Below are 23,205 nucleotides of genomic sequence, written 5' to 3' on the forward strand. Positions count from 1 at the left end.
AAATCGGCAACCAACAAATTGGGAAAAGATCTTCACCAATCCTACATCAGATAGAGGGCTAATATCCAATATATATATAAAGAACTCAAGAAGTTAGACTCCAGAAAACCGAACAACCCTATTAAAAAATGGGGTACAGAGTTAAACAAAGAATTCACACCTGAAGAACTTCGGATGGCGAAGAAGCATCTTAAAAAATGCTCAACTTCATTAGTCATTAGGGAAATGCAAATCAAAACAACCCTGAGATTTCATCTTACACCAGTCAGAATGGCTAAGATTAAAAATTCAGGAGACAGCAGGTGTTGGAGAGGGTGTGGAGAAAGAGGAACACTCCTCCACTGCTGGTGGGGCTGCAAATTGGTACAACCACTCTGGAAATCAGTCTGGCGGTTCCTCCGAAAACTGGGCCCCTCACTTCCAGAAGATCCTGCTATACCACTCCTGGGCATATACCCAGAGGATTCCCCACCATGTAATAAGGATACATGCTCTACTATGTTCATAGCAGCCCTATTTATAATTGCCAGATGCTGGAAAGAACCCAGGTATCCCTCAACAGAAGAGTGGATACAAAAAATGTGGTATATCTACACAATGGAGTACTATTCAGCCATTAGAAACAATGAATTCATGAAATTCTTAGGCAAATGGATGGAGCTAGAGAACATCATACTAAGTGAGGTAACCCAGACTCAAAAGGTGAATCATGGTATGCACTCACTAATAAGTGATTATTAACCTAGAAAACTGGAATACCCAAAACATAATCCACACATCAAATGAGGTGCAAGGAGAAAGGAGGACTGGCCCCTGGTTCTGGAGAGACTCAGTGAAACAGTATTCGGCAAAACCAGAACAGGGAAGTGGGAAGGGGTGGGTGGGAGGACAGGGAAAGAGAAGGGGACTTAAGGGACTTTCGGGGAATGGGGGGGCTAGAAAAGGGGAAATCATTTGAAATGTAAATAAATTATATTGAATAAAAAAAAAAGAAAAAAATTATTTACTTTAATTCTTTAAAATAAAAATTATAAATAAATATAATTTATAATTAATTATAAAAATTGAAAAAATAACCTCCAAAGAAAATAAACAGTAAGCGCTAGTCCGTACAGTGACTTTTCTGGAGTACGGCGGTACGGCATGTGTTGTTTATACTGTGGTTATTTATAGGCCCTGACTGGTAACAGTGGCTTACCTCTTTCAGTTACGTTGATGACAATTGCTGATTCTGCTTGCCCCAGTGGATTGCGGCCAGTCAGGGTGAAGTTATGAATTTCTTGGTCAGGAAGCATTTGCAAGCTTAACCAATAGGTTTCATTTGCAAGTTCTTCAAACCTGAAAAATACTGCCGATTTTCCTGAAATGCTGTCAGTTAAAAGGAAAGAGAATTTCAAGATATAATAAGATGTAAATATTGTGGGGGAAAAATAAACATGAGCAGATTTCCACTAATCTTTATAAAAAGTCTGTTTTTCATTAGAGACTGAACATAGAAACATAAAAAATGTGTGTGATATAGAAAACAGCCAAGCCCAAACCACTGCCTGGACAGGCTATCTGGAGTTCTTCCTTTTCGGCATCTGGGAGAGGAGGCTCAGAAGTGCAGTTGCATGTAGGTCAACTGCAGCTATTACAGTATATACGGTACTGATACAGCAACGTGCCAGAACACTCCCCTGTGTCGCTGTACATATGGTACCAATGCAGCATGGTCACCTGCATGGTGGCAATGTGCCAGGACACTCCTGTGTCACTCAACAGGTCCTTCCAAAGTTTTTGCCTCTAGCCCTCTTCCCTGGTTAGCATTACCTTTCCAATAAGGTGTATTCTGTGTTTCGTGGGCCCACCAGTCCTGTTATCCTTCCTGGATTCCAACTACATATAATCTCTTTTAAGTCGTGTGTCTCACAGCTCAGTTTCTGAGGAACATCTGGTGGATCTAATAGGAAGAAGAAAGACAAAGGGGTTACAAATGTCTTCCTCCAATTTTATGGTTACGTTAAGTGAGATTTTGTATAACACCCTTAAAAAAAATTTGCTGTTTACACATTTCCTTTTTGGATAGGGCAGAAATCATTGCTGCTTCTGCAAGATGTGTTGCCACAGTTTGTATTGCATTCAGAACAGTGTATTAAGGGTCTCTGGGGAGTAACTCTCATCTCAGCTCCTGTGCATTGGAGAAATGAACTAAATTGCTTTTTCCTTAAACTTGACTTCAAAGTCTTCCAAGTTAAGCCCTCAGAATCCAGAGTTTGAAACTGCTACCGTGTCCCATCTATTTACATCCTGTGGCTGAGAAAGAAGTATCAGGATGCTAAAAGCCACTCACAGGAACCATTCGCTCCTGCTTCACTTTTGGGCAGAGAAAAAAAGGAAAAGGTCAATTCTGGGGAGGAAGGAGTAAAGACTTTAAAATGGTACCTAAAACCATTACAGTCTTGCCTTTGGTTATCCAACATGGTCTCTATAATCATGCACAACCAAACACAGACAGATGCTGATCTATCCTGAAGTGATATTTATGCAAGTATTTTTCCTCTTCTATAAAAGTTAAAAACAATTTATCTTCCTGTTAAAATATTCAAAGATATTTTTTGAAGGAACTGAATTTTTCAAATAGTACCTCAATATTGACCAAAACACAAATTTTTCTATCCTCTCCTAAGAGTGCCCAATAACAATTTCCTTAGCTTTACATTTTGTTATTTATTAATATTGGATGTGCGCACGGCATGTGGGGCACGTGTGCCACAGAGCACTGTGGAGGACACAGAGGACAATTAAGTGGGGCTCTCTCTCCTGCTGCCTCTCTCCTTCTGTCTTTGTGTGAGTTCCAAGGATCACACTAAGTCGTGGGACGATGCGACAAGTGTCCTTAATTGCTGAGATTTCTAGGTTCCTCTAATGGCGTTCTAGCTGGTACCGAGGATGATGAGCGAATGTTATCGGTGGCAGTTTTACAATCGGACAATTAATTAGATATTGATACCCTCATTTTGAAAGTTATTTTAAAACCTAAGGCAAAGATAAGAGTGGTTATCTACCACTCTTATAACATGCTGAAAATTAGAATACATTTACAGTGATGATTAATTTAGGGTACAGAATATACACTTTAGGGCTGGAGAGATGGCTCAGTGGTTAAGAGCGCTGACTGCTCTTCTGGAGGTCCTGAGTTCAATTGCCAGCAACCACATGGTAGTTCATGACCATCTATCTATAATGAGATCTGATGCCTTCTTCTGGTGTGTCTGAAGTCAGCTACAGTGTACTCATATACATAAAATAAATTTTTTAAGAAAAAGAATATACACATTAAAGTAATCTATTTAAAGTCCAAATAATAAGAGTGAATTGAAAAGAAACAGGAGTGTGCCAAGAGAGAAAAATGAGAGGACAGTGTTTGAAATATACTGATCCCCTTTTCAAAGAAATAAACTTAGAGAAGAATTCAATTCAAATTGGGTAAATCTTGATTCAGACCATGTTTTTAATACACCAGTGAACGTAAGATGTAATTTTAAAACAGCTGTTAAGTAGTGCCATGGTGACACATTCCTTTAATCCTACCGTCTGGCCGAGGAAGACTGATTTCTGTGAGGTGGAGGCCAGCCTGGACTACCTAGGAATTCCAGGCCAACCAGAGCTACTTAGTCTCCAAAACCCCAAAACAAAACCCCATGTCTCCAAAACCCCAAAACAAAACCAAACTGACATCAGAGAACACCAAGCTGCTAGGAATAAATTCAACCAAAGACACTCAAGACCTCGTGTTGCTGCAATAGTTTACTAAGTGGGTCTGCAAGACTCATTGTTGTAAGAACGAGAGTCTGACATTGATCTACATTTGAGTCTGAATGTGTTCAGAGGGGGAAAACCAATTTTATTTTTCTGTTTGGTATTTTTGTTTGTTTGTTTTTGTTTTTTTGAGACAGGGTTTCTCTGTATTGCCCTGGCTGTCCTGGAACTCTGTACACCAGATTGGCCTTGAACTCAGAAATCTGCCTGTCTCTGCCTCCCAAGCACTGGGATTAAAGGTATGCGCCACCACTGCCCGGCTTTTACTTTTTGGGGGGAGTTTTTTTGAAACAGGGTTTCTCTGTGTAGCCCTGGCTGTTCTGGAACTCACTCTGTAGACCAGGCTGGCCTCCCAGAGTGCTGGGATTACAAGCGTGCGCCACCACCGCCTGGCAACAGTATACCTTTTAAAGGAGCAAAATAGAACAACAACAAAAACAAAACAGCAAACTTGATCTGGACACTTTATACTAAAACCTGTTCTGGAAGTTTCTGACGCAATCTGTCTGGTGGGAAAGGCTCCTGCTGCATTGCCCTGAACTGATGAGCACCAAGCCGTATTCCAACCTTCTGATGTTACACACAGAGGTTAAATCATGACTTTAAGAGTTTTACTTCAGTGCCACGATTAAATATTAAAATGTTGTCTGAAATAACAGAAATGGAAACATACATCTATAGTATGTACTCTCACTTTTTTTTAACTTTTCTTTGGTTAGGAGACAGTGTCTAAGGGAGACCAGGTGGGCCTGAGGCTGGCTGAGGAGGAGGAGGAGGAGGAGCCTGAAGTCCTGAGCCTCCTGCTTGTACTGAGGAGTGGCCAATGTTGTATTACAAACCTGTGTGCCTGTCACTACCTAACCCCATATAGGCAGTCCTGGGAAACGACCCCCAGGCCAACGGTGTCCCCACGGAGGTACTTCACAGCACCATAGTCTCATTTTTTTTTAAAGTTTTTGTTTTTTCCTATGTGTGTGTGCATGCATGTGCACACGTGGCTTGTGTGTGTATGTGTATATGTATGTGTGTGATGTATTAAAGCTTTACTAGTTCTTGATTCATCTGTGCCAATGCTTTGAATATCTGCTACATGCATGCCTGGTGCCAGCAGGTGCCAGAAGAGGGCATCAGATCCGAAGGAACCTGAGTCCCAGATGGTTGTGAGCCACCATGTGGGTGCTGGGAAGGGATCTGAGCCCTCTGGAAGAGCTGCAAGTATTCTGAATCCCGAACCCTCTCTACAGCCCTTTTACATTTGTAAGAGGGCGGCTCACTTCCCTGTCACCTCTGCAGCGAGTTCACTATGTTCCCACTGCCTCTCATTTTAGGCTCCAGTTCCTTTGGAGAATGGTTACAAAGAATCTCCCTGCATCCCACGAGGAAGAAAAGGTGATTGAGACAACATAAATGTGAACCTAAGCTGACTGTGCCTTGGGTTCCAAAAGGCACAGTCAAAAGGAGGAGCAGGCTGATAGAGCCACCCGCCTCTCTCAGGTCCTGGCAACATGCCGGCATCGGAAGGGGGTTCTTCGTGAACTGTCATAAAGGGATAACATCCTCACAGGAGAAGAGCCATCACAGCATCCACTCCAACTGCCGCACACACCGTTATTCATGAGCCCCAGAGAGCAAACTCAGAAGCTACCAACTCTCAGTTCAGGACACAAGGGCATTGCTGTCTCGGGTAGCCCCGTATGAGAGGAAAGAGAAGGCTCAAGGTCAAACGAAAAGTCCTAAACACACAATAATCTACGGACACTCTACACAAGCTTCGTGGGAGCGGGGAAGGGGGAGCAGTCCAATACCGCAACGTCTGGACTTCTTTTAGGATACAGGAGTCAGCGGTCACCTCCCTGAGTGAGGGCACCCACATTACAGGCAGAACGCATGAAGAATAAGACTCCTTACCCCTTGTCCTTCGCTGTCCTCAAATATGCTGCTTAAAAACCTGGATAAACAATACAGTAGGAACTACTTAAGCCTGGCTGCTTAAGAGTTTAGTAAAACAGAAAAATGAATGTGTATGAAATTATTCCTAAGCAATGTCCAATTAGGAAATACTATGTATACTAAGGACTTCGAATCAATTCTGAAGTTAAGAATTTAAACTAAACCCCAGTTGCTAGATGTCTCAACCTTATGAAACTTAGAACTGGTCTAAGAATAAGTATGAAAGAAATAAGTTCTCAGTCTCCTGTGCAAGTGTTCTAGAGACTTTGGATAGTATTTGTATTAAACAAGGAAATAAGGAAGGAATAGAATCAGCTCACAGAAAAGAAATTAAGGTTGGAAAAGGACCAATACTGACTGAGAGGAACTATTCGACACGATGTACTTACAGCCTGCAAAGATGACCGTTCCGTACACATCATCATCTGTGCTAAAAATGATGTTTGTTCCGCTGTTTTCAGAAACAGGTATGTTCAGGATATGGATCGCAACGGTTTCCCCATAAAGATGGATGAGAGGACGGAACGTATTGCCAATCTGTCCTGAGAGCACTTTCGTTGGACTCATACAACAAATCGTCATGTTTGAGCCTGCAAGGACCACTTTGTCTTGAGGGAAAACATTAGTCTCAGTATTACGAATCCCTAGAAAGAAACAAGAGGGAATCACAAACATTTCACACATCTTTTACACAAGCCTGTCTCCTTAGAACACCCTTTTTGTCTCCTAGGATGGTTTTTATTCTCATTTATTTACTTATTTTTTCCCTATCTCTTTTGTATGTGTGTGTGTGATATAGGAACAAGCTCATGTGTGTGTGTATGAAAACAAAAGGCTGACATGGGGTGTCTTTCTCAAAGTCTCTCCACTCTGTTTTGAGATAGGGGCTCTCACTGAACCTGGATCTCGCTAATTTAGCTGGACCAGACAGAAGTAGAAGCTCTGATCTCTACCCACCCTCAGAGACTCAGGGTTGTAGATGCTACCATACCCAGCTTTGAGGGAGGTGCTGTGGATTCAAACTTGGGGCCCATGGAACTGCTTGAGTAGAGGGCACCTTCCCAAAAGAGCTCCTCGCTTTTGTTATTTTGAAACATGGTGTTATTCTGTAACCCAGAATGGCTTAGACCACATGGAGCCAAGGCTAGCCTAAAGCTCACAGTAATCCTCCTGTCCCTGATGCATGCTGGGATTACAGGCATAAACCACCACATACGAGAGCTTAGAAAGGTTCAGTATCTACAAAGCACAACACTCCTGTTTCAAAGGAGCAAGACACAAATGCGAAGTACAACTATGGCCCTATCTTCTTATGCGGGGACAGAACCAGATCGCAGGCCATTGTCAAGGGTTAATTTTTAAGGGTTTATATACACATGCTGAAGATGCACGCAGTATCACTGGATGAGCAAGTTTATTCTTTGGAAACTCTCCTATGTTCTTAGAGCAGGTGTACTTTTCATCAGCAACAAAGTGGGGGGCACTCCACAGCCTAACTCACAGCTGCTGCTTTAAACATACCCTTGCAGGTCAAGGTCACGCACCCCAGCTCCACTCCTAACAGCTAGTGCTTACACAGGGACCTCAGGTCCCCTTTATCCTTCCCTCTCTCTTCCCTGACATCTGGCTTCTCAGTCCACCATTCTACTGAAGGGACTCACGGGTCCCACATGCGATCCAAAGGTCCCTTCTGACTTATCATCTTAAACACCTCTTCAAACTCCTTCCTCTCTTGGGTTCTGCCACACTGAATTTTCTGGGTCACTCTTAGTCCTCCGGCTACTGGCCTTCCTCTGGTATTTCTGTAGACAGGAGAGCTTCCATGTGTCCCAGTTCCCTTTCCCAAAGATACACTGGCCTTCAGACTCTAAGCATTTCCAATCACGTACATCTTTGTGATTCCCAAAGGGACATCTCCAGCAAATCAGATTCTGCTGCTCACATCCCTCCTTCCCTCCCTCCTTCCTTCCCTCCCTCCCTCCCTCCCTTTCTAATCTCAGCTGTCCTGGGTTATATTTACAGTGTCTGGCTCAACTGCCCCAGAGTCTCCTTATTTATCCAGTGCTTCCGGCCCTTCCTCATCTGATGTTGCTCCACAGACTGCCCATCTGAAATGAACATTGGATGGTTTCTGGACTTCATCTTATTGACCCCAATGAGCCGGGGCCCCTGCTCACTCTGCCAGAATTTTACATCTACCTGTGAGAGGAGTTGTATTTAATAGACACATGACTTTCAGCACAGCCTCAGATTTCTTTAATCCATAGTTCTGGGGTGGCCACTTTGGAAGATAGCTACCTGGATTCAAAAAAACTAAGGGCACACGCCAACCCTTACTCTTAAGCAATCTAAGCCACGTGAGGCAAGGGTCTGTAAACGAAAGCTTACAGGAAATGTTCTTCAGCGGGCTCCAGTCGCTCCACTCCTTATAACCGGAGAAGTGAGGATAGTCAACGTGCCATCTGATGCTCACGGAGTGCGTGGCGCACTGCAAGGGCAGGTCTGAGGTCCAGTTCCAGCGGTGAACTGTATCTTTACCATTCAGCACTGTGTTGAGTGACACCTAAAAAAAAAAGAAATTATTCTTCCAAATAATGCTGATGTTCTGCCTTTCTCCATGAACAGAAAGGCCTTACAGAATACGTGCTATCAGTCACCGAGTGATGCATAAAGGTAAACAGTCTGCACCTCTGTATGACGGTCTGTTTCTACACAGCGTGACAAGTTAGACCAACACCACCAATACCCGACTGTGTGCCCTTGTCGGTCAACATGCGGTCCTACAGGATTACCCTCCGCTCCCTTACAGAGGTTGATACAGGGATTGATCAGAACAGTCAGCGAAGCAACTAAGAAAATACAGTGCTATAGAAATGATTTCCATACTCTCTCGGAGGAAAAAACAACAGGTGATCTTTATCTTAAAGAAGTAAAGCCAAAGAGAAGGAGCAGACAAAAAAGAAAAAGAAAAAAAAAAAGCAAGAGCAGTGGGAAACAGGAAAAATAAGACAACCAGGAAACCAGTGCAAGTTTCTCAAGAAGAAACATTCTAAGAAAAAAAGGGTGGTAAGGGGGATAATCAAATCAAACAAGTTCTGAGGGTGGCAGATTAGACTACCATGAGCCACTCAGTGTTCAGCAGTATGGATAGAGCTACATCCACACAACGAAGGGACGGAGCATCCCTTCAAAACCTTGATAAAACTTTCCAACGTGTAAACTACATCTGCTTAAACTAGCAACCCTGCTCAAGACATGTTCTGCCTATGCTCTCAATGCTAGCCTTTTATGCTTCCAAAACTAAGAGAGGACGCTTCTGATCGTCACCATCTTCTGTGTGGTAGCAGGTTTCTGGTAGTTAAATTTAGAATCTCTCAGCAACTTACCACTCAGCCATCCATGTCTATGGAGGAGGGTCAGCCTCAGGGCCACAGAGAGATTTACACACCAAGAAAACAGAAAAAAGCCTACCTAATATATTGGATCATTTTAAGGAGATTCATTTGGCCCAGAGAGAAAGTAGTATGGAATTAATTAAGTGCAGAAATGGAACTTAAGGCATAAGCAGCTCCATAGAACGATGAGGTTGAAGCTAGTATTTAGACTCTGCCTCTGCCGAGGTTCGTTCAACTACATTTGAAGACGTTAGGAAACTGGGACAGGAATGAAGAGAGGAAGGGAGAGCCAGGGACCCGGGACATGGTGGGCTAGGAAAGGGCAAAGGGCTCCCATCCTCCACAGCGTGGGCCTGCTGCCTGGGGAATGGAGATGCGGAACGGAAGGAATGAGCTGAAGGGGTTAAACATAGCTGCAATTGTAGCCCTGGGAAGCCTGAGGCCCGTGCTGCACAGTGAGGCCCTGTCTCTATGCACAGACGCAAGCTTGTTTCCAAGGAGCGACAAGTGGGAACGGGGTGGGGGTGGGGTGGGAGCGCACTTCAGGGCAGCTCAGGGGCTCCCTGTGTCCATCCCCAACTGTGCGGAACATTTCCCATGGCTGTGCCCGGTCTGCACCTTACATGAAACACTACTGCCTGGCATCCCTCTTGTCCTGGTATCCACATGTCCACTTGGCCCCCGTCCAACTCCCATACCTGCTCCTCATGTCTCAGAACAAGTGGAAGCAAGTGGGTTACAGGAACCCATGGGGACACTTACAAGTGGGGAGAGGCATGCTGTATGTAACGATGTCATTTCAGACCACTAAATTAAACCTTACTGGCATCTCAGTTATTATTACTATTCTGGTTAAATGTGTTTCAAATATTTTTTTATGTACAGTAATGGATAAAGAAAAATAACAGATTTAATAAAATAAACCAAAATAAACTTTTATTTAATTTACGTAAGAGCATGCTTAAATGAAAGGCTGGGCATTTACTGTATCCAAGTGGGAGAACCAGGGAAGAGCTAATTTCTTAAACTTTGAATTATCATTAATTTCCCGTTAATTTCTTAAACTTTGAATTATCATTACATGAGTGATGTTTTTTTCTTACTTTATTGCTAATTTTTCTGTCAGTGTGTGTGTATGTGTGTATGTATGTGTGTGTATGTGTGTGTGTATATATGCATGTGTATATATGTGTGTATGTGTGTATATGTGTGTAAGTATGTATGTATGTGTATATATGTGTGTAAGTATGTGTGTATGTATGTATGTGTGTATATGTGTGTATATGCATGTGTGCATGTGTGCATGTGTATGTGTGTATGTGTGTATATATGTGTGTATATATGTGTAAGTATGTGTGTATGTGTGTATGTATGTGTGTATGTATGTGTATGTGTGTATGTGTATGTGTGTAAGTATGTGTATGTGTGTGTATGTGTGTATATGTATGTGTGCGTGTGTGTGCATGTGTGTGTACATGTGTATGTATGTATGTGTAAGTATGTGTGTATGTGTATATATGTGTGTGTGCATGTATGTGTATGCATGTATGTGTGTGTGTATGCATGTGTATGTATGTGTGTATGTATGTGTGTGTGCGTGTATGTGTGTATGTGTGTGTGTGAGTATGGGCAAGCACATGCCACAGAGCACACAGAGGTCAGAGGAGAACCTTCAGAACTCCATTCTCTCCTCCTACCAGGGTTCCAGATCAAACTCAGGCAGCCGGGCTTGTATGGCCACCCCATCAGCCTGTGAGTGATATTTTAAGTCACATCAGAGAGTTTTTAAAGAACCCCTAAAGACACACCATCTATTTCTTCGATCATCCCAAAATCCATGGATGCCACCGTGACAGCTTTAAGAGCTGCGAGGTTTCGGTGTATCACAGGGAAATATAGGTTTGCTCAAACTTACTAGTGCTACGGGCTCCCTCCTCGGATTCTGTAGGACCTTAACCTCCCAGGTGGCATTGGAGGGGTAAGGCAGAGCAGACCCTCTGTCATTCCACTTCAGTTCTAACGAGGAGGTGAAGTAGTCCGCAGACAAATCCAAGATCTCAGGAGTATCTGGAACTAAAGCTTAAAACAGGAAAGAAAAGCAGAGCCATTTAGTTAAATAATATATTTTTCACAGTGTACTTCACTTTATCAGTAACTTCTAAACTCCATAAAAAAAATAATGTAATAATGTGGCATGAAAATAAACCCTTGGAAAAAAAAACCCTGTTACTGGGGAAAAAAAAGGAAGAGATCGAGGTTTTATTTGTACAGGCAGCTGGTAATTAAAGGGACAAACTTGAGAAAACTGTCAGCTGGCTGTTTCAAATACGTGACACATTTCCTGCTGCAGGCAGCGGCAGGGTTCCCACAATACCAGTGCCACCCAGCTAGGGACCTGAACGGAAGCAGCAGAAGAGCTTGCTTGGGGCGGTAGCCGCCTGAGCCTAAGAACATGGGCAGGTGGGGGAAGGGCTTATGTGCTCTTACAGCTGCCCACGTGCCTTCCAGCTGCAGCAGCGCCCCTCACTGAGAGGATGCCACCCACCTGAAGACCTCAAAGAGCTGCTGCAGGATGTGGGTGTCATTAGACAACAGAGACTGTTCTAATGGGCTTGGCACTGAGCGCCGGAGCCAATGGCTACCTCTGAAGGGCAGGAGAGACCAGGCCTGCAAAGGCTGGCTCAGCAGCCGGCAGGCAGCTCCAGCACAAGCTTGGAATACCCAAGACACAATTCACATATCAAATGGTGCCCAAGAAGAAGGAAGGAGTGGCCCCCAGTCCTGGAAAGGCTCAGTACAGCAGTGTCAGGACAGGGATGTGGGAAGGGGTGGATTGGGGAACAGGGGGAGGGAAGAGGGCTTATGGGACTTTTGGGGAGGGGGGACCCAGGAAAGGGAAACTCACTTGAAATGTAAATAAAGAATATATCAAATAAAAAAAATTAAAAAAAAGACCCTGAAGTTGAGAAATCAGCAAGTGTCAAATAGTCCAAATAAGAGAGTTCAGGGGGAAGAAAGAGTAAAGAGAGGAATGAGGGTGTGGTCTTTTGCTAGTGCTGTGTTAAACCAAGGTCAGGGCAACCCACAGCAGGAAGGGCTTGTCTGGCCTTACTGCAGGAGGCTGGGACAGCTGTGGCTCTGACACTGAATTATAGGAAGTAAGAGATACACCTTGCTTGAGAATTCGGGCATGTGTGGAGGGAAGCTGGAGCTGACAGGAGGTAGCAGGAGGGGAGATGCTTAAGTTTGCTGCTCTCCATGCACACGCTCGGCACATGATCAGAGCCTCAGTGGGAAACACGGTACGTGTGTGACCTTGTCAGTGATGGTGGCAGAAAGAGACGTAGATGTTCCTGCAAGATTCTTCTCAAATGGTAGGTGTGTGAGGGTAAATCAGAGGAAATCTGAAGGTAGGCACTTTTCTTTCCTTTCTTCTACTTATTTCTTATGAAGTTGCAGGGCCACTAAATAAAGTCACGGTAAGTGAGAAACTACAAGAGCAAATCAGTGTCCAGGGGTAAGTCAGCTGACTGCCAGAGGCACGCAGAACAAGCCATTACTGCCTGTCAGTCTTGGAACCCAAAAAGAAGCTTGTAGCGTCCGGTTTTACTAAAATTTGCTCAACACGGTGTTTTTATTCTAGATTTTTAGTAACGAGAGCTGTGTGCAGAGCAGCGGATCTATTTATTCTCTCCTTCCACCTGAACTCCAACTGTCCGGGCTTCATGGCCAGTGCTTTACCTACCTCTGCCAGCAATCAGGAAAGTCTGAGACTGACGTAGATCTTTTCTAACACATACACTCCACAAAAGTGAACAGATCAGAGGTAACTGTGTCTTCTTCCGACACAGCTTACCGCGTTATTATGACGCCAACCTCTCAGTGGTGAAAAGCTCACAGACCTCTTTGCTGCCCTGAGAGAAACCTGTGAAATTCAAGTTCTACATCTGTCTGCCTGAGTTGCCTCTGTCCTTCCTCTGTCCTGGTGGCCAGTGTCCTAGGTGTTCACTAAGGAGACCCTTGCCAATTGTCTGTGCACAGTACAGAAGACAAGGTCCCTGTCCCTTCGCTCACAGAACACGCTTCCTGTGATGTAGACGCGTGGTAAACACCAAAGTACACAATGGATGGACTATGAATTCAACTGAGGGAACTTGCCACAAAAGACCATGGCATGCAAAATTGTGAGTGGACAGTGGGCCGGGGTCACTTCTGGGGTGGTCAGTGACTATACTCCTAGACACCTGAGACATGCTGGGGCACACACCGGTACTGAGGCTACGGGAGCTAAGATAACAACTGAGAGAAGGAAGGACCTCCACTTCCTCTACTCTGACTGGAAGATACATTTGCTCCCTTCCTCAGCAAGGATGCGGAGTGAACAGCAGCAGTAACAAACAAAATTCAACGGAATCATAGGTTTCTGCCAGCGACCCAGCACCACAGCATCAACAGTGACTTTGTTCATTTAAGACTAATTTCCAGCTGGTGTGGTGACACACATCTCTGAGGCCAACCCTTGGGGCCTGAGACTGGAAATCACAAGTTCAAGGCTAGCCTGAGCCTACGTGGCAAACTCTTGTGGCCAGAAAGAACAGCAAATGCTGCTGCTGACGACGACAAATAGAACCAAACTTTCTTTTAAATACTTACAAACGTCTTTTTCATTCAGTGTGAATTTACTCTGGAAGCCATTTAGATAATTGATGGTGACTTCGTGATCACCTGGTGAAAGAGCTGGAATTTTAACGTTTGTTGTCTCTAATCGGTGACAAGAATGGAACCTGTAATGAAAGAAAGGGAACTTTAAATAGCAGATAAAAAATAGCGAAGTGCTCATAAAAGCCTGATTAACATTAGAAGCACTAGAAAGTGCCCCATGCTTTTGTGTAATGTTGGGTTGTATGTACTATATGCTGCAACAAAAACAGAGGTGTTAATGGCGATATGGGGAGGAGTTACCAGAACACATGGAGCATGCAGATGTGGCTCTGAGGAACCTCGAGGTCTTCATGATGTTCAAGTCCCACCTCAACCTCACCAGAGCCCTGCTCCACACACACCGTTCATGAGCATGTGTGCACAGAACACGAAGGGACCATCGCCTAGTGCCTCGTAGTCGAAGCAGGGCTCAGCGGAGGCCACAGCAGAAGTGAAACTAGACACAGTGGTCCCTGTGCGCACACACACCCTCTCTTCTGTCTCACCGGGCTCACAGTGAACTTCAACAAGACCTCATCGCTTAGATGTGGAAATCACTCCATGGATTCTGCTCCTTTCTAAGTCACTTTCCACTTCAGCCAAAAGCCACCCACAGTACTGTTGTAAGGCCCTGGTGAGCGGGACCTAAGTTTCTCCCCAGTGTGACACAGTCAGCATTCACACCATTTACCCAAAGTTCCAGGATCTCCTCCCGTGGTCTCAAGGAAAGACTATCCTCTGTCCCTCCGAAACCAAGGAATGACTGTGTGACATTATGTGGCCAGAAAAATCTGAAGCAAAGTCACGGGTTACCCACTCAATGAAGGAAGTTCTAAAAGCCAACATAGGCTATGTCCTTTTTTTTTTCTTTGTCCCCTTACAATGACCTCATAATAAGAAGAGGCTCAAGGTGGAAATCCCAGCTGACGCCAGAACATAACCAGAAAACAGCCCTTCATTTTCATGAGCAAAACCATAAAGGTTTGAAGGCTATTTCTGCAACACACTAACCTGTTGTAACTGACAAAGCTATCCTGGTGTCTGCAGTAGTGCTTGGTAAACATACAAAGAAGGGAAATAGCTGGCTCTGTTTAAACACGTTGTACCCGTTTGTATCAGGACCACTGGTTTGTAACCTGGGACTTGGAGATGAGCTTGCTAAACCTGTGGGGCTTGGCTAAGTGATTCATTGTCCTTGCTGGGATTCGGGAAAAGCAAGAGGCACTGTGGAGGCCTCCACTCTACGAAGCTGTGTGTCAAGCCCACTCAAGACTACCTGGGCTGTACGGTGTTGTTGAGAGCCTTCCCCTGCCGCCCAAGGCCTATTCACCCTCCTAACTTGGACTACCTCTTACTAACGTGGACTTGGTGCTCACTGAACTCTGTCACCCAGGAGGAGAACTTCCCTCCAAGGTGCTGGAGGAGCCAGCTTTTTTAGCCATCTGATTAGACCTGGCCAGTGTACGTGGTTTATGGGCCTTTTTATGAGTCTTTTAAATAGAAAATCATCCTCCCTTTTCCTGCTTGCTTCTTCAAGTGCAGACCTAAGGGCTGTTCCTCAAGTATCGTGAGATTCCTAAGCCACTAGAGTCCAGACAGATGGCAAAGAAACCTGATGACAAGGACAGGCTCACTGCCACATGTGCCAGCCCTGGACTGCCCACAGCCGGACCTCTTCCCTGAGAGGCAATGCCTGTGTGTGGAGCTGCTGTTGCTGGTGTTTTCTATTAGACACAGACTTCAACCTGATGCGGGCAGACAAGGGCTTGTAGTAGAGCTGTAGAGCCCCCTGAGCAGATCAGTGCATGGTGGGTAGTACTCCACCTTCACACACAGATAAGGAAAAGTGCATTTGGCTAGAAGGTGGAGGAGTTTCTGTCTGGACTAACCTAAGACTTGGAATTTTTAAGAGAAGATTAAATGCAAATGTCCTTTAAAAAAAATCTCGGAAAACTGTCACACTCAAAAATAACTGGGAAAGCAGCTCTCAGGGGTGACAGCTTTAGATGCACCCCAGGATGTCATTACCTGTCTTTAATGCAAATGTCTTTAACAGTTCCAGGGCTGACCCCGAGGGGGGCTGACCATGAGCAGGCCCACACTCGAATGTTGCTGGTTGTGCATTTCAAATCTTGTACTCCTAAAGAAGGAAAAACAACATGAACATACATGACACAGAGCATGTGTGTGACTCTCGTGCACGCTGACGGGTGGTATCTCAGTGGGGAGACAGGTCCTGGGCCTCCAGAGAGCCGCTCTCTAGGAAAAAAGGCCTCAGTCATCAGATAGTACTTTATGGCTGCTTTGCTAATTTTTTGTGGGTTTTTAAAAATTTTTTTTTAATTTCTTAAGATTATAATACAATCATATCACTTTCCCTTTCCTTCCTCTAAACCTTCCCATGCATACGCTCTTGTCTCTTTCAGATTCATGGCCTTTCTCTCTTCAATTGTGGTTAAATGTTGTTACATATACATGTGTGTATATGCCTACATATATGTATGCCTGTGTATATGTATATGTATATACATGTATACATATGTATTCTTGAATACTTAAATACAACCTATGTAGTCCACATAATACTACTTTTATGTAATTTTCAGGGCTGACCATTTGCTCCTGGTTAACCAACTGGTATCCTTGTCCCTGGGCAAAACTATTTCTCCCACTCTCTCCTATCTTGGCAGTAACCAACAGCTCTCTGGTCTTCAGACACACTCAACAAGAGGAAGTAGTGCCTGCCACTGGAAACCTAAGCACCTCCCTGGGGTTACTGAAGTCATGGATACTGTAGGAGAACCTACAACCACTTCTCTAAGCCACCGCAATCCCTAACTGCACTCTAAATATCTGTCCTTATACCCACTGATGAGTGTAGCCCTCATGCCTCATCTAGGAACCTTCTCTTCATGACAGTGACCACTGCATAAGATTGCAACCGATCCAAGTGAAGAACTCTGGAGACCAGAGCCAACGGATATGTCTACAACGTGATCCTGTCTACACACAACCTAGGCTCAGGGGTCACCTGAGAAAAGAGGGTGGGAAGACTGTATAAAAAAAAAAAAAAAAAAAAGAGGAATGGGGAGTTTGCTGTGGGACTGTGTCTCCTAGAAATGTCAGAGGCTACAGCCAGGAGGTCTCAACAGCATGGCTGCCCACCTGAAAAAGGACCATACTGATAGATGTGGTAACATGGGAGAAAGCTCAGGAGGACTCTCTCCTAGACAAAGATCTGCAGTCAACTAAGAGTGTGTGTGTGTGTGTGTGTGTGTGTGTGTGTGTGTATGTGTGTGAGAGAGAGGGGGGGGAGGGAGGGGGGAGGGAGAGAGAGTGAGTTCTGGTTTTGAATTTAAAAAGCCAACTATAATGGGAGTAGTGAAATAATGGCAATGAGGTTAGAAAATAAGCAAACACTTCACCTCTAAAGAAAAAGATTATTCCAGAAAACCTCAAGGTCTACACACCCACCCACCTGGGGCTGCTACTCTGCTTACCCTAGACTGCAGCTCCACGGGAACCCACAATCAATCTTGTACACACACTATGAACTCACACTGACCCACAGAAAATAGTCTTGTTATGTGTGGCTTAAACAATGGGGAAGAAACAACTCAGGAAATCACGGTCCTAAGAGTCTTTCTCCACACTGGACCCTGACACCGCATTATGGAATGTGCGTGCGTACGTGCGTAAGAACGACACAATGAAAAGTCACCCTGGAATGAAGGAACAGCAAGGAAGGGAGCACTGAGGGTGGGAAAGGATAGAGGACAAGAGGGGGGGGGAGAGGGATAAATGGAAAGAGGAACAAGAGAAAGGGAAGAGGAGCAAAAGGAGGAAGGAGGAAACTAGAAATTATCTTATGCTCTGTAATGTCTATGAAAAAGCTAACTCTAACCCTGACCCCAAATAGGAAAAGCTTACTATTATTCATGCTTCACACATGAATTACAGACATGATATTCCTAGTTGCCATAAATTATAAGTTCATATAAGACAAAAAAGCAGAAACGCCTTAGAAATAACTCACATTAGAAACCAGCAGTTAATCAAAACCAAGTTATTTACTCAGAAATCTTGGGGGAAGCGGTCTGTTTAATTGTGTAAATACCATGAAGGCAAGGCCAGTGGGCCATGGGATGACAGCCCTTGCAGAAATAAGCCAGGCAGTATCTGCAGAAACATTCTTAAAGTTTCAAAATAAGTCACAAGGGATCGAGGAAAGGATTTTCGATTCCATTTAGAAAACTTTCTTAAAACACATTTGAGACAGACCACAGCATGGCTGGCTGGCTGGCTGGGCTAGGGCGGGGCGGGGCGGGGCAGGGCGGAAAGAGCTGGCTACTGGGACACAGTGGGCATTTTCTGTGTTCTGGAACAGAGCCAGATCTTGATGGTGCCTGCGGTTAGCGAATGTGCATTGTCAAAACTCAGAGAACTGTATCCTAAAGGAGTGAATGACATTGTATGAGAACTGGGCTTTATTATTTGTATAGGATAAAGGAATATTTTGATTGCCCTTTAGTAAAGGGGCTTTTAAAAAGAAACTAGAAAGACACAGGAAAAAAAGAATGCAGAGAAATGGATTTTAAGCAGTACCACGAAGAGGTCGGCAGAGACACAGGACTACTCTATAGTCGGACATGAACCAGCGTGCCGTCTGCTGCAAGGCTCACTTACCTCTCTTCAGACCATGTACGTGTATCATCAGATGCAGAAGAGTCAGAGCCGACAGGAGCCAGGGCAGGTTTGGAGTCATCCTCGATCTTTTATTGTCCACCGTCCAAGATGGCTGCCTCCACCATGAGTAAGTGCCCATTGGCCCTGCTATTTAGTCAGTCCTAGGAGGAGAGAGGAAGAATACAGATGCTATTCAAATGGCCCAGGAGACACACCTCACTCGGGGTGCACAACACCAGAAGCAGTCATGACGTGACACACAAAGCATGCTGCACACTGAGGAGTGGAGAAGCCAAACTCTGCTACTCCAGCTCTCAGACATCAAGAGCTGCGTAGAGATGCTGCTTTCAGATCGCCGCAGTCAGCAGTCCAACATGGCTTCCCATTTGAGATGATACCTGAATGCATACGTGTGCTCTACCCCAATACTGCTAACAGAGGAAAGCCAATCTGTGGACAGATGCTAACACAGATTGGGGTTGAAGCCTAGATCTCTCTCTTAATGTGTGCTCCCAAATATGGAGCCCCAGCCAATCTGTAACTAGGCACTGGTCTGCAAAGCTGAGGTGTCATCCTTCTTAGTATTATCCTACTAATGAAAAACGAGCGGTTCAACACATGGGAAGCAGTTGAAATGTGCAAAGTTCATGGTGAGGGCTGTATGTTTAGGGTATTGTGTGAGGGCAGGGCGGGGGCAGGGAGAGAAGAATCAAGAGTGACTCCTAGATTTAGTGGCTAAACAATGGTCAACTGGTGGATAATGCAAACCGTCCCCAGGTGCATGAAGAAGCAGGCAAGAGATAGGAGTTGCAAACTAAAGGATCCAAAGATCTGTTTCCAGCCAAGAGTTAGTGTGCTTTCCCTCCACATCCCACAGAGCTTGAAACCTTGCCCAGGGGGAGCCAAGGAGCTCACACAGACACAGGTGATTCTGCTACTGAACTCAGATGCCCTGGAGGAACTGCATTCCTTCCCATGACCCTACAGCCACAAGTCACAGCTAACAGAGCCTTCCACTGCACTGACATCTTGTCAGACCTAACAGTGCTTTACACTGCAAAGAGAACATATGAAAGAATGTCTAAAATGTGAGGGAGACTCGGGATAAACAAGAAAATGAAAATTACTCCCAGAACAAGACCAACACGGAAAACAGCAAATTTTGAAGATTGCATTTCTTTTAGAGCTGAATAGTATTCCATTACACACTCCAGTGCACGTGTGAGCACACACACCCCAAATTTTCCTTATCAATTCATCTGTTGATTGACAACTAGGTTATCATTTCTTTGCTATAGAGAATAAAGCAGCAACACGATGTTGCATATATTTCTGCAGTAGGGTATGGAGAACTCTAAGACGTTCGCTGAGATTTATAGACCTTAGGGCTGCTTAATTTCAGTGTGTGATTTTTTTTTAATTGAAAGGATTTTTTAAATTAGAAAGTTAATTAAAGAGAAAAGCCAAAGACTTCACAAACAGACACGCCATGAATCTCACTGGAAGCAAAAACAGCTCCTTAAAGGTAAGCCTGTTAGGTGATGTTACACTTTAAAAGATTTAGAGTGTGTGCATGTGTACATATGTGTTCATATGTGTGCACATGTGCAAGCATGTGTGTGTACATGTGTATATCCACATGTCTCCACATGCATATAGCTACCTGAGGATGCCAGAACTCTATAGCCACAGTTATACACAGTCTTAAGCTGCGTCACAGTGGGTGCTGGGATGGGAACTCAAAGACTCTCTACAAAAGCAATAGGTACTCTTAACCTCTGAGTGATCTTGCCAACTCCCTTTAAACATGTAAAATACTGAATAACCATGAAAGAAAAATAGGAAGTGGATGAGAGACGGAGACTTGAAAATAAAAAGAGGTCCAGCATCGCAGTGACTGAAGCCCAAGAGAGAATACATTTGTCACTGACAGAACAAGGAGCACTCTCTTCCAGACTATTGCTGAACACTGAAAAGCACACAAGTGAGTCTCAGATACCTTAGGTCTTTATAACCCACATGCACACACTTCTAGAGTGTTCGGTTATTTTCTAGATGAGTGAACAAGTTCTTGACAACTCCCATGTCACTGAGCTCGCTTATTAGCATGAAAATGTATTCCTGGAGTGTCCACCGGTGCCTGCTGCTGAGGTTATAGTTACACAGCTGTGCGGGATGGTTCGAATAATCACAAACTAAACCCACCAACCGGCTACACATACGTTGAAAGAATGCCTCACTAGCAGCTTACGGTTATTCTAGAAGGGAGACTCGGGTTCCATTGCAATGCCAGGAAGAAGGGATGAGAGGGACTGGGAGGAGGCGCCCGAGGAAGGGCTCAGGACCAGGTGCCGCCAGACAGGGACTCTAATCTTGGCTCCATTACTAATTAGCAGTGTGACTGAGGGCGAATTGCTTAAGCCCTCTGGCTTTAGCCTCCACCAGTGTAGCCCAGAGGCAAGTTCTGTTGACTGGCCCCAGCAGACTCTGAATGCAATGCCCCACTCCTGCCAGCAGGAACAGGCAGTGCAGAACCTTGGGTAGCTGGCTGTTACAGACCTGGCACAGATAGAGCACTGTGCATTAGGGTAGGTGACCTAGCAGAGAGAAACCAATGTGGTATCAGTAAGCCCTGCTCAACTTAAAATGGGCAGGGTACTACAGAAGATGGTGCTTTTGTCTTAGTGCTTATGTAGAACACCTGGATCAAGTCATTTGGGCAAGCATCACAATGTACTTGTAACGCACTTGACTCCTTTTCCAACCTGGACTTTCAAATAAACTCATTTGAGGATCAGAACAACAACAACATGGTTAGAACCGTTCAATGCACTTCACGGATAAAAATGATGCTAAGAGATCTCTCTCTCCACTGTGGCAGAGCCCACCACTATTAGGATTTGTTCTGTGACCTGTGTTCTAACATCCCCGCGGCTATCTCTTGACCCAGCCACAGAGCCACTACAAATATCTGGTGGCCAAAGCAAATAGCATATGGCAGGTAGGAACCACAGTCCCCAGCCAGTTATAGGAGGGAGCCAGCAGGTTTTGCTAAATTCATTAGATTTTCAAGATTACACAGGAATCTGGGATTTCTTATGGAATGCTCAGATTTTTAAACACAGGCAGCAGATTCCTATTTTTAAAGTATTCTAGACTCCAAGCAAACAACACCTTCAGACTGAATACCCTGCAAGATTTTTTTTCTATATTTAATTATCTTAAAAGATTTTAAAATGTTCTTAAGCCCTTCTGCTGAAGACAAAGTATTATACAGAATCCACTTATCCAGCTGTTCCATGGAAAGAAGAAAGTCTGGCTTCGTCTTTAATGTACATTCTGACATCAAGGTCAGGTATCTTGAAGCCCAGGGCAGGGCTGGGTGGAGCCTGGCCCCATGTGGCAGGGCACTTGTCTGTCCACAATGTGACCAGAAGTCTTGAGTTCCTTCCAGGGAAATGGTACATCTGCACATAAAATCTGCCTTGCTTTGTAATCAGCACGGCGGATTCTGGCTCCCGGTCCATGAGGTTTTGGACTCTGCTATGGCTATTCAGAAAAATAAGCTGATGAAAGTAATGCTTAAGCCAGAAGCTATGGTCCAAATAGACTTTATTTAGTCCGTTTCTGGGTTTTCCTATTTTTATTTGGGAGGGGGTCAGGGAGAGAGGAAGCTGGATGGAGGGAGGACGGAATTGGATAAGAGTGTTCCCATACCTCGCTGGTATCATGTGAGCCTTGGGCATGTAGGCCCCTGGGACTATGGGAAGCATCTGAACACCTGCTCCGTCCCGGCCAGAGAGCCTGCTCCTCAGAGCATCTTCCAGCTCCACCTCAGTGGGAGTCACAGGAGAAACTACACTTAGCTAGAACCTTTGGAGAGCAGCACTCGCTCCTAACCCACAGGAAAGCAGAGCAGAAGCACAAGCTGGTCACAGAGGTCACAAGGCACCCAAGCAATGGGAGGTTACCATCCCGCTCTGGTGTTCTCTGTCCAGAGGCACGACTCTGGGGAACTCGCCAAGTACATCTGTACACATATCCCAGTCTGCACTGCAGGGACACGACAGCACCATCTCCACAGCTGGGGTCACTGTGTAGGAGACCCCTGCACAGGTTCTCCCTAATATTCCTTAGGAGGCAAAGCACATCAAACTTCTCAACACTGAAAACTTAAAAGGAACGCTTTTCAAAATGTAAATAATTGTTTTCAGACTTGATGAGACCACTGGGAAGATAAAATGCACTCGATTATCAAGACCTGTAAGACTGCAAAAGGTACATCCCTCATTGTTCATTCTTTGGAGGATTCTCGAAGAACAACAAAATATAAAAACAAGGCAGGGAGAATGAATGACAAGAAATGGAGGAGGAGGAGGAGGAGGAGGAGGAGGAGGAGGAGGAGGAGGAATAGGGGAGAGGAAGAGAGGGGGCTGAGGAAAACATGACTCCAAACTGCACCCCATGCCCAGCAGGGGTCTCCTTCTGGGATGCATCAGAAGGGAGACTACAAGCCACTCACTATGCCTCCCTTCTGCCCATTCCTTTCTTGGCAGATTCCCTCAGCATCCATTTCTGTAAGCTTCTCAGGCCGTTGTACCAAAAATCTGGCAGGAGGACTAATGTGCTCGTTGTCACTGTGGAGTCTCTACAAAAAGGGCCGAGATGCTGT

General features: G+C 44.8%; 1 protein-coding gene across 4 annotated transcripts in view; it reads right to left on the reverse strand.

Moving 5' to 3' along the window:
• The window catches only part of Lifr (LIF receptor subunit alpha), a 70,854-nt gene that overhangs the window by 26,156 nt on the left and 21,493 nt on the right, over window positions 1-23,205 (reverse strand). For all 4 annotated transcript variants that reach the window (XM_052160140.1, XM_052160138.1, XM_052160139.1 and 1 more), the window contains 8 exons: window positions 18,534-18,694; window positions 15,876-15,987; window positions 13,800-13,930; window positions 11,062-11,225; window positions 8,140-8,314; window positions 6,141-6,395; window positions 1,813-1,942; window positions 1,199-1,368 (listed from right to left, as the gene is read on the reverse strand). In XM_052160140.1, the coding sequence (XP_052016100.1) occupies window positions 1,199-1,368; window positions 1,813-1,942; window positions 6,141-6,395; window positions 8,140-8,314; window positions 11,062-11,225; window positions 13,800-13,930; window positions 15,876-15,987; window positions 18,534-18,672 (1,276 nt within the window). In that variant the 5' untranslated portion in view covers window positions 18,673-18,694. The remainder of the gene's footprint in view (window positions 1-1,198; window positions 1,369-1,812; window positions 1,943-6,140; window positions 6,396-8,139; window positions 8,315-11,061; window positions 11,226-13,799; window positions 13,931-15,875; window positions 15,988-18,533; window positions 18,695-23,205) is intronic.

This window comes from Apodemus sylvaticus, chromosome 16 (assembly GCF_947179515.1).
Source record: "Apodemus sylvaticus chromosome 16, mApoSyl1.1, whole genome shotgun sequence".
Classification (NCBI taxonomy): Eukaryota; Metazoa; Chordata; class Mammalia; order Rodentia; family Muridae; genus Apodemus; species Apodemus sylvaticus.